Genomic DNA, 10468 nt, shown 5'->3' with positions numbered 1-10468 from the left:
TATATATATATATATATATATATATATATATATATATAAAATATGTCCTGATTATCAAAAAAAAAAAAAAAATTGGGCTGGCATGGGTTACTCAAACTCATGTATGAGCTGGATTCGAAGACCCACTATCAAATAGAGCTGTCAATATGGGTCGGCCCAGCTCATCCAGACTAGCCCATACGAACTTTGATTTTGATGGGCCAGGCCGAACTGACCCATCAAAATTATGGGCCAAAAAACACCAAGTCCACACCATTACTCTGTGGGCTGCGGGCCTCATAGGCCAGCCCACTTTTTAAAATATAATATTTTAGAATTTAATTTTAAAATTTTATTAAATATAAATATTATCAGACAATATTACATCATGTTAATATTTGTTAATTAAGTCTCTAACACCCAAAAAAAATACTTCTAATAGCGAAATTAAATAATTTTTGACATAATATTCTCCAAACCAAATAAAAATACTAATAAGCAATCTAAATAATTGCATGTATTTGATTTACGGATCAGCCCACGAACTAGCCCAACCCACATTGTTCAAGCCCCACGGGCCACGAACTTATCGGACCGAGCTAAAAAATTCCTGTTCTTAAATGAGTTGTAAAAACTGAATCCCAACTCCATTAAATTACAGATCAAATTGGGTCCAACTCATATTGAGGCTCTACTATTTGAAAATAAAATTTAAAAAAAAAAAACCATTAAAAGAATAAAGGCATGTAAAAAGTAAGATAGAAAATTTACGCATCCAAGACAAGAGTTCAATCTCTTGTGCTAACACACAATATATAAATGGGCTTTTAATGTCTTAGAAATTCCCCTCTTTCTGTTGCTTTCTTATTCCAGTAACAACTTTCCCTTGTCTCTTTCTGTTGTGTTTTTGCACAATTTTTTTTCTTCAAGAACATATGTGGAGATTGATATCTACTGTTACTATTGCTTTCCAGAATAATACTTTTAGGTTTTCTGTTGATGTTTAGTTGTTGAAAATTGAAGAAAAAATGAATATTGGTAGTGGGTCATTGGTTACTGTTCCAAGTTCTACCGGTTCTTGGAAGTCCGGTGATATAGTTTCCGATCAGTTTCCGGTGGGGCTCCGGGTACTTGTAGTTGATGATGATCCGACCTGTTTAAGGATCTTGGAGAAGATGCTCAGGAACTGTCACTATGAAGGTATTAAGTTGACCATTTATTGCAAATGATTTAAGTTTTAGTTATTTTTTGGTTATTGATTCAAGATTTGGTTTTTATGAGATTACTAATTCATGCTGTGAGAGAGGTAGTTGTAGATCTGTGTTTGGATGTAATTTTTGTGAGGTTTAAGTTAAAAAGAGAATTGTATTTTTAGGATGATTTTCAAGGGAAAAGCAACATTAGTTATTTTTTGTTTTTTTTACCTTGCAAGTAAAATTTTGCTTATTGTATGATTCAGTTACCAAGTGTAATAGGGCTGAGATTGCACTATCATTTCTCCGGGAAAACAAGAATGGGTTTGACATTGTTATAAGTGATGTCCACATGCCAGACATGGATGGTTTCAAACTTCTTGAGCACATTGGTCTGGAGATGGACCTGCCTGTTATAAGTGAGTTTCTCTATTTTTACTGTCCTTAGGTTTATAAACTATTGATTTGTACTAATTGGTGGATTATGATTTTCAATTTGTGATTGACTAGTGATGTCAGCGGATGATAGTAAGGATGTGGTTATGAAAGGGGTTACTCATGGTGCATATGATTATCTAATCAAACCGGTGCGGATTGAGGCACTAAAGAATATTTGGCAGCATGTTGTTCGTAAAAGGAAATATGAGTGGAAGGACAACAATTTTGATCAATCGGGAAGTGTGGAAGAGGGAGATCGGCAGCAGAAACCATCAGAAGATGTTGATTACTCATCTTCAGCTAATGAAGGAAACTGGAAAAACTCCAAGAAAAGAAAGGAAGAGGAAGAAGAAGTTGAAGATAGGGATGATACATCCAATCTAAAGAAGCCACGTGTCGTTTGGTCTGTGGAGCTTCATCAACAATTTGTACAAGCTGTGCATCAACTTGGAATTGACAGTATGCCCATTTTCTTTTCTGTTTGCTATATGTTTCATCTTGTTAACATATTCCCTTGTTGCTCTGTATGTTCTGGATGTTAGTCTTTTTTACACATGCCATTTACCTCATTTGTTGGTTACCTGTCTTGTCATCTGTTTACACATTTCCCACTTGTTGTATATGGTTGGGTTCTCCCTTTAAGTGCTTTTCAGTACAAGCACTAGTAAAGATTCCCAATTTTTGTGCTTTTTGGTTTCTGGCAGTGGGAACTAAACAGAGACATGTGACCTTTCCAACTGGTAGAAAGAGTTCTTTTCAGTTGAATTATCCATTAGCCTAACCTAATTTTTGCCTCCTTCGCTGCCTCATGCCTTCTTCCGTCATTCGTTCTTCTCTCCAGCCTTGGGTGGACGGTGAAGTGGTATCCAATTTAGAGATGTTGTTCCAGCAAAGTGAATCCATAGCTGCTTTCTGTATCCATTTTTTTTCAGAATTTATTTATGGTTTAATTCTCTATTTGCCAATTTCAGCTACCTTGGAATTGAGGCTTAGTTATAGCTGTTGTTGCATCTTTCTCTATTTGTGTTCTGTCTTCTCCAGAATGAGGGACAGGTGGTGGAGTAATCGAATATTTTGACTTTTGTCGCAGGATTACTTCCCCCATCCAATTTTGACTGGTATTTTCGTTGCAGAGAGTAAGAAGAGGAAGTTAGAACAGCTTATTAAAGTAGTTTTAGTTACCTATATGGTTGAGAGTAGTCTTTAATTGGATAAATCTGGATTGGGCGGAGGTTTGTTAAAGACACTTACATGATGGCTTAAGTAGTATAAACTATAGCATGAATTTAGGGTTTTGCCAGGTTTGTTCAGATGTAACTTACTCTGTCATATCAAATTTATTAAGTGTTCACAAAAGGTTGATATTATTCTATCTATTATTGTTAGTCCAATCATTAGATCAGATAATTTTGTACCTTTCTTTGAAGGGCTATTGCAGTTGGAAGTAGTCGAGAAGTAACAGAAAGTATAGTAGAGTTAATCGCAACAGAGCATCAATTATAGGTTAAATATTTTCAGCATCATATGCTTGAAGAAAGAAGAAAGAAACATTGAAATAAAAGCTAGATATAATGGAAGAAATGATTATATTGTTGGAAAAGAAAAGGAAAAAGAATGGAATTGGAGGAAATGAAAAATGACTAGGAAAGAAAAATAAACATTTTTTAAGTGTCCTAACTTTTTTAGTCTATTTTACTATTTAATCTTGTTATAAGGAGTCAAATAAATTTGTTGTGCTGTATTTTACTGTGCAACTTGGTTTATGTGAATTCTAAATGAGTACTTATCTACACATTTGTTGTTTATTCATCCATGCTAAGCGTTTCAACATTGAATATGAATGCAGAGGCTGTTCCCAAGAAAATCTTGGAACTGATGAACGTTCCCGGACTTACCAGAGAAAATGTTGCTAGCCATCTTCAGGTCATTTAAGACTTACTTCTTACCCTTTAACAGTGTCATGCCAAGAAGTTTAATTGCCCGAAGCCTGTCTTGTACTTGTTTTGCGTCGTGTAGTACATACAAGTTTGCGTAATCTCTTTAGCAGAGCACTCAATTAAATCAATTGTTTTCTGCAGAAATATAGGTTGTATCTCAGAAGGTTGAGTGGTGTATCGCAGCACCAGAATGGATTGAACAACTCTTTCATGGGACGCCCAGACACAACCTTTTGCACAATATCTTCCCTTAATGGACTTGATCTTCAAGCTCTTGCTGCTGCTGGTCAAATCCCTGCACAAAATCTTGCTACCCTCCAAGCAGCGGCCCTAGGTAAATCTGCTACAAAATCTGCCATTTCTATGCCCCTAGATCAAAGAAACTTTTTCAGCTTCGAAAATTCCAAGTTGAGATTTCCAGAAGGGCAACAACAACTGAATAATAGCAATAAGCAAATCGACTTGCTGCATGGAATTCCAACCACCATGGAATCGAAGCAACTTGCAAATTTGCACCACCCTTCCCAGTCCTTCATGGGTATGAATATGCAAGTGAACTCCACATCACAACACAATAATTCTGTGCTTATGCGATTGTCCCAGTCACAACCTAGGACTCAACTGCTCAATGGAGCGAATAATGGTAGTCAAGTTTCAAGGCTTCCATTGTCCATGCAGCAATCTTTGTCCCCGGTCCTAACACAAAGTGGTATTGTCGACAATGCACGAGGGAGTGTGTACAATCCAGTCTCTCAAGCATCATCAATGGTAGATTTCTCGGTAAATCAAAGCAAGGAGTTGCAAAGCTACAACTTTTCTCTTGGGAGTAATAGTTCGGGGTTGTCTTCTTTGACTAATCGAGGGATGCTTCAGGAAGAGGTGAATTCTGATATCAAAGGATCTAGAGGTTTCCCTTCTAATTATGATATTTTCAATGAACTCCAGCCAAAATCGCAGAACTGGGGTTTACAGAATGATGGTTCAACCTTTGACACGTCTCTTCATCCATGTATGCAAGGAACTCAGGATGTCTCATCACAACTGTTACTTCAACAGGGAATTTCTTCAACTCATAACAGTGGACAAAACAGAAATGCTCCAATTGAGAAACCAATGTATTCCAACGGGGATGAGATTGGACATTCTAATACTATGTGTGGCTCACAACTTAACTCTGGTGGTGGGAATATGCTTGCTGTTAAAGCTGAAAGATTTCCTGACGCAGACTATCAGAATACCAATATCCGGGAGCAATTTGGACGTGATGACCTCATGAGTGCATTCCTTAGACAGGTGATTTCTAATTTGTTATCCTTACTGATGACAGCTTCTAAATTCAATTTTTGTATTTCATGAATAAGCTCTTGTTACTAATTTGGATAATTTGCATGTGAAACAGCAAGCAAGTGTTGGACCAGTTGAAACTGAATTTGGCTTCGATGGATACACATTGGACAATCTTCCTGTTTAAGATGTGAACAAAGCTTAGTTGATGTACCTGACAGTTTAAACATATAATTCAAAGACGCCAGTGTACATAGTTGCTGTAACACCTGAAAATTTCCTATGAACCAAAATGGAGGAGTTGGTTTTCTATTCAGCTATAAAACTTGGATTCTGGTCTAAAAGATTAGCTGTCGGATGGGATGATAGATTGCAGAAGGGAAAGGCTTAGCTGTCAGATGATACTACTGCATGATGTGCCAAAGGCAAACATGCAAAGTTTTGGCTGGTATTCGTAGGTGATTTGAGGAGAATCACATTTTCTTGGGTGCAGACGTTAGGTACAGGGATTTTGAAAGAAACAGGAGGGTCAAGTTCTAACATCAATAATGCAATCTTTTCCCTTTCACGTTCAAGATTGATTTTTTAACGTAGATATTTCATTTGAATTTCTTATTAGGATAAATCTGTCGGATTGATATAGTTGTTCGTTGTTTTGCTCCATTCATGGTTTATTTTTAGGTGTGCAGCTCAAACTCTGAGATGTATGTTGTGTATTGGCTTATTCTGTATAGGTTTATCGAAGTTGGGTTTTATACAAGTATGACCATCTTCATTTTTTCCCTTCACTTATTGTTGTGGCCTACTTACAATGGAGACCATATAAAAACCAGTAGAGAGCAAAATCCTGAAGATATCTACCCTATTTGGTAAACAATGTATGACTTGAGATATCAAGCTCAGTTTTTTCAATGCAAGGGTATGGTGTGCTTTTATTAAGTCAAATATAATATAGTTACAACTTACCACGGACGAGGCAATTATACCCCTGAAGACTGCAGTTGAGTCTTCAACGTCATGATCTCAGATACCTCTCGTCTTTGCATTTTCTGTCACATTGATAAGGTCTACAAACTGAATCTCGAGTTCTGGTACCATCACAACAGTAAAAGAGTAAATGCAATTCCTTTTAGTAACTGAAACAAGTGAAATGTTCCACTTAATTTTTTTGTCAAACAATGTTACTGGTATAATCAGGTAAAACAAGCCATGTTTCGCCTGAGTTGCATAGACTCGGTTGGCGCGCACGCGCGGGCGTGTGTGTGTGTGTGTGTGTGAGAGAGAGAGAGAGAGAGAGAGAGAGAGAGAGAGAAGAGGATGATGATGAACAAACCTGAGGTAGTATGGTCTGCTAATTATACAGGTATTAATGTATAAAGTCAAATATTGTCTGGAAAAAGAATTCCAGAGTAAGCAATAGTTACAAATCAAAATTTGCCAAAAAGACCTTGTCCCTGTGTACACATTGACATAATCTGACAAACTGATTGACAGATTGGTCACCAGCATTAAAACCTGGTTGCAGAATCTAAAGAATGAATCAATTGGCAGGGTATGAAATGAAGAGAAAGCGCCGCATCTCATCACTGCTATAGCCGCACCAACATAAAAACCACAACTGCTGGTATGGAAGTAGTGAAGACAGTGAATGAAGATATTCTGGATGAACTGCTTGTTGGGAGTACCTTTGGCAAAGAACACTCTTCTCCATTGAAATATAATTTAGTTGGGAACCCATCACCAGCAGGAATGTTGATACCAGGGATATTCTTCTTTGTGAATGAGATTACCGATTGTTGTTTCCCAGGTACTCGGGGATCCTTCTCTGGATTAGCTCCATCAGTTTCTGCTACTAGATAGTTCAAGCCAGGAAGACCCTGCATGAATATAGTATTATTAACCCCATCTAACATAGTTCCGTTGAACGAATACACTGCATCAAAACCAGGGGCTGCTTTGTTCAATTCCACAGCAGTGAACCAATCAGCAAAAGAAGAATCCTCCCAGTTGAAGATGGTGATCCTGGCAGACCATCCGCCCCTATAATCTGTGAACAAATGCCAGTTGATGCTCACACCACAGTTATCTCCACACGGCAAAGGGTTTGATACTGGAAGATGATTAATATCAGCCCACGCAAGGGACATCTTGGTTCTATTGTCAAATGGAACCAGAAGAGCCTGGGATGGGAGGAGAAGAGCGGGAGCTTTCGAACTACATGTACGAGCGGTATTAGAAGGGCAACCACAGGCGCATGTTGGACAAGGAATGATAGATTCATTGTAGAAAGCAGAGAAAGATACACAACATCTAGGGCTAGCCCCTTTTGGTTGGGTAATATTGCATACAACTTGCCAGCTAGCAAATACTGCCGTATCTGGTAACAATCCACTAGGATCAGGAACTTGGGTGGGGCTTACACGGACTGGAGGTCCACATTTATAATCCGGATTCAGTCTACCTTCAATCTTCCAATTCTGTGGAGGAGTGAACGAGGAGCGATTGAGATCTGGAGGCATTTTAAAGACGTTCATCTGGAATGCTGAAACAGACTTGCTTGGGTCCATAGCAGGTGGCAAGATTGTCCCATTCCGGCAACAAGAAGGTATCATTCCCAACTTTGTGTCATTGGCCTTTTCCAGAGGCAGATCAATTAGCGTTGGCCTTCTTTCACAGTTCAATCCATTGGAGAAGTCAAGGTTTTGATAAAATTTGCCCTGTGGCCCAAAAACGCACTCAGAAGTATCAACAACAGAGGGATAAGCGCCTTTCATTTCCCAAATAAACTCATCCTTCATCCAGTCCCAACTTAGTTTCCAGTTATCAAGGCGGCCAAGGGGGTTATGGTTTGCAATTGTAACCTGTGCCCAGTAATTTGAATCATATGTTCTTAGGATATCATACATAATTGTAAGATCCCCATCTTGGCGTGGACTAAATTTCTCACCCAATGTCGGATTTGTCTTGAATTTTGGGTCTTTAGTGCAGCAAACTTGCATAACACTCTTTCCTGAACAGTTAAGCATAGACAATTCAGATAAGTGACAAGTATAGTCTAAAAAAAAAGGCAAAAGAAGAAGAAATTACTTAGGCTGGTAGAATTTCCAAATAATACATGTTCTAAACCACTTAGGTTTATACAGAATTCAGGGAGAAGCTTGAAATGTCAATGGCTAACGAGAAACAAATTTTCCAGGTAACAATTCAAGAAACTTTGCAAAAGATCCATGAGGAATTCTAGGTAAGACAGCATCAAGTTACAGCTAGTCTTTACAAAGTTTAAACTTCCTTAGAGTTGTCAAAATTCAGACATAATGCTCCATCCAAGTAGACATAACCAAATCCTTCAGAATGTTTTAAAAAAAGGGCAGACCGGTGCACTAAAGCTCCCGCTATGGGCAGGGTACAGGATTCGAAGAAGGGGCCCCACCACAAGGGTGTATTGTAAGCAGCCTTACCTTGCATTTCTGCAAGAGTCTGTTTCCAAGGCTTGAACCCGTGACCTCTTGGTCACATGACAACAACTTAATATTGCATTTCTGCAAGAGTCTGTTTCCAAGGCTTGAACCCGTGACCTCTTGGTCACATAACAACAACTTAACAAGTTACTCCAATCCTTCAGAATGTTATTTGTCAAATAACTGTACTTATCATTCTCCAATAAATGTAATTTAAAAGTAAATAGTACAGGACCCCCACGATTTTGTGAGAGACAAAAAAACCATGAGGTTAGATAGATTACCTGTTTGGCTAAAAATTTCAGAAATTTTAAGGAAGCTATCATCTTTCTCTCACTCAATAAACCAATTTGCATGTTAATTTAACCTCCAGCACCATTCGAAGAAACAACAACGACCAGCTTATGGATCTAAACTAAAGCCATTCCACTACACAAGTAGCACAAAAGAAATACTCCATAAATATCCAAACACTTTGGCCTAACTTTGATCACTAAAGCAGAGAAACAAAGTGGCATACAACTTACTTAGTTACAAATCAATCCGAATATATCTTCATGAAATTAACTGAGAATTCACATTACCAATCCTGCTAATTTAGTATTAAAGCAGAAATCTTTATTTTATTGTTATTGTATTTGCTAATATTAAGAGGTGCCCCAAGGAATAAATCCAAGATCCGTACCTTGCATAGAGGGTTTGGGGCAAATAAAGCCATCATTAACCAAAGAGATATTCGAGGGCATAGGGACATTAGGAGAGCCAACTCCAAACTGGGTACCCACAATTTTGATTTGAACACTCGTCTGTGTAGTATCTCCAGCAGTTTCAACAGCAGTTTTAAGATCGGATGCCGGAAATCCAGCAAAGCCAGTACCATTACCAACTAAAGCAGGAAAAGAAGCTCCATCATCAAGAACAGCATTAGAAGCAGAAACCAAAAGTTCGTCATGTTGAAACCCAACAAACACCCTCCATAACTTCAGTTCCTCAAGTCCGTTGTTAATTATACTGAGAATCGACTGAAACTTGTAGGGTTGACGAGATGGGTCCAATTTCAAAGTCGGTTTGATTTTGGATCCGGAAGTGAACACATACTGCAAGAATATACCGTTGCAGTCATCGGATGCCGGTGCCGGAGCCTCAGCCGCCGGAGATGTTTGCCCGGCGACTTGAACGGCGGCGGCGGCGGTGATGAGGAGAAAGAGAGAGAAAAATGTGGTGGGAGACATGTTCTTTGAATACTTGTGGATTTTCGAAGATTATTAATATATATGTCTGAATGTAATTGTCGTGCGTGTTTGTGTGCGAAGGAGAATGAAAACGCGGATAGGGAAACAAGAAAGGAAGACGAAAGAGTGTAAACAGCTTAGCTAAAGCTGTATTAGGTTCCCTTTTTCTAAAAAAAGGGTTTGAAATTTTGAAAAAAAAAAAAGGTTTTTATTTTTATTACATCTCAGGTTTATGTAATTTCACTTTGATGCCATTTGACTATATTATACTGTAACAAATCTTCATTTGCGTTTCTCTAATTCTTCAAGTTTTGACCAAGTTTATTTATTTTAAAAAATTAATTTAAATTAAGAGATGAGTTGATAAAAATAACGTCTTCCATTATATATATTGTTCGCAACAAATTTTGGTTAACGCTGAAAATTAACTGCAAATAAAAATAAAATAAACAAAAAAAATAATTTTATATAAATGAATTTTGCGGGTACAATTTTGTTATTCTCTCGATTCTTGATTCTTCTCTCCTAAGTTTTTCCGTGATTCGAGGGCCTTTGCAGCGTGATTCTTGAATATAGAATGATTCGAGCCTCCTAGAAATGTGTTTGGATCTCCGAAAATTATCTGACAGCACTTCGTTTTGTCGAGTTGATCTTCGGGCAGAACTCCGTTAGTTAATTCGTTGAAGAGTTGTGTAGTCAATGCAGAACTCCGTTAGTCAATTCATTGAACAGCTGTGTAGTCAATGCAGAAGCTTCCTCCAATGCTTGCAGAATGTCTTTCTTTTTTTTTTCTTTTTTTTTTAGAATGTTATGTTACCCCCTATTTATAGTTGTGGGGGTAGGCCTTAGTTGCTTGTGATTGGCCGAAACATGTCACTTTGACACTTGGCACCTTTTGACTGGTTGTTGAATTTGAATGAGATTTCTATATCATTTATACATATGGC

The 10468-nt window shown here is 37.9% G+C and overlaps 2 protein-coding genes across 2 annotated transcripts; one reads left to right on the top strand and one right to left on the bottom strand.

Moving 5' to 3' along the window:
* The first annotated feature begins 734 nt into the window (after positions 1-734).
* LOC107879200 (two-component response regulator ARR1) lies at positions 735-5619 on the top strand. The gene is made up of 6 exons (XM_016726290.2): positions 735-1179; positions 1439-1591; positions 1683-2069; positions 3457-3533; positions 3689-4840; positions 4947-5619. Exons 1-6 carry the CDS (start codon positions 1008-1010, stop codon positions 5016-5018), a joined length of 2013 nt encoding a protein of 670 aa, XP_016581776.1. The 5' UTR covers positions 735-1007; the 3' UTR covers positions 5019-5619.
* Positions 5620-6149: 530 nt separating this feature from the next.
* LOC107879210 (COBRA-like protein 7) lies at positions 6150-9752 on the bottom strand. Its single transcript, XM_016726295.2, has 2 exons — positions 8975-9752; positions 6150-7841 (listed from the first exon to the last, which is right to left on the bottom strand). The coding sequence occupies exons 1-2, from the start codon at positions 9519-9521 to the stop codon at positions 6421-6423; spliced, it is 1968 nt and encodes a 655-aa protein (XP_016581781.2). The 5' UTR covers positions 9522-9752; the 3' UTR covers positions 6150-6420.
* Between the last annotated feature and the right edge of the window lie 716 nt (positions 9753-10468).

Source organism: Capsicum annuum, chromosome 1 (assembly GCF_002878395.1).
Source record: "Capsicum annuum cultivar UCD-10X-F1 chromosome 1, UCD10Xv1.1, whole genome shotgun sequence".
Taxonomy (NCBI): Eukaryota; Viridiplantae; Streptophyta; class Magnoliopsida; order Solanales; family Solanaceae; genus Capsicum; species Capsicum annuum.
This window is presented reverse-complemented; position numbering and strand designations above follow the sequence as displayed.

Excerpts from the sequence above, each read along its gene's own strand:
- LOC107879200 (XM_016726290.2), top strand. The coding sequence starts at position 1,008 with ATGAATATTGGTAGTGGGTCATTGGTTACTGTTCCAAGTTCTACCGGT. Across the intron at positions 3,534-3,688 it reads ATGTTGCTAGCCATCTTCAG|AAATATAGGTTGTATCTCAG; the intron begins GTCATTTAAGAC and ends TGTTTTCTGCAG. Across the intron at positions 4,841-4,946 it reads TGAGTGCATTCCTTAGACAG|CAAGCAAGTGTTGGACCAGT; the intron begins GTGATTTCTAAT and ends CATGTGAAACAG.
- LOC107879210 (XM_016726295.2), bottom strand. The coding sequence starts at position 9,521 with ATGTCTCCCACCACATTTTTCTCTCTCTTTCTCCTCATCACCGCCGCC. Across the intron at positions 7,842-8,974 it reads CCCCAAACCCTCTATGCAAG|GAAAGAGTGTTATGCAAGTT; the intron begins GTACGGATCTTG and ends TTAACTGTTCAG.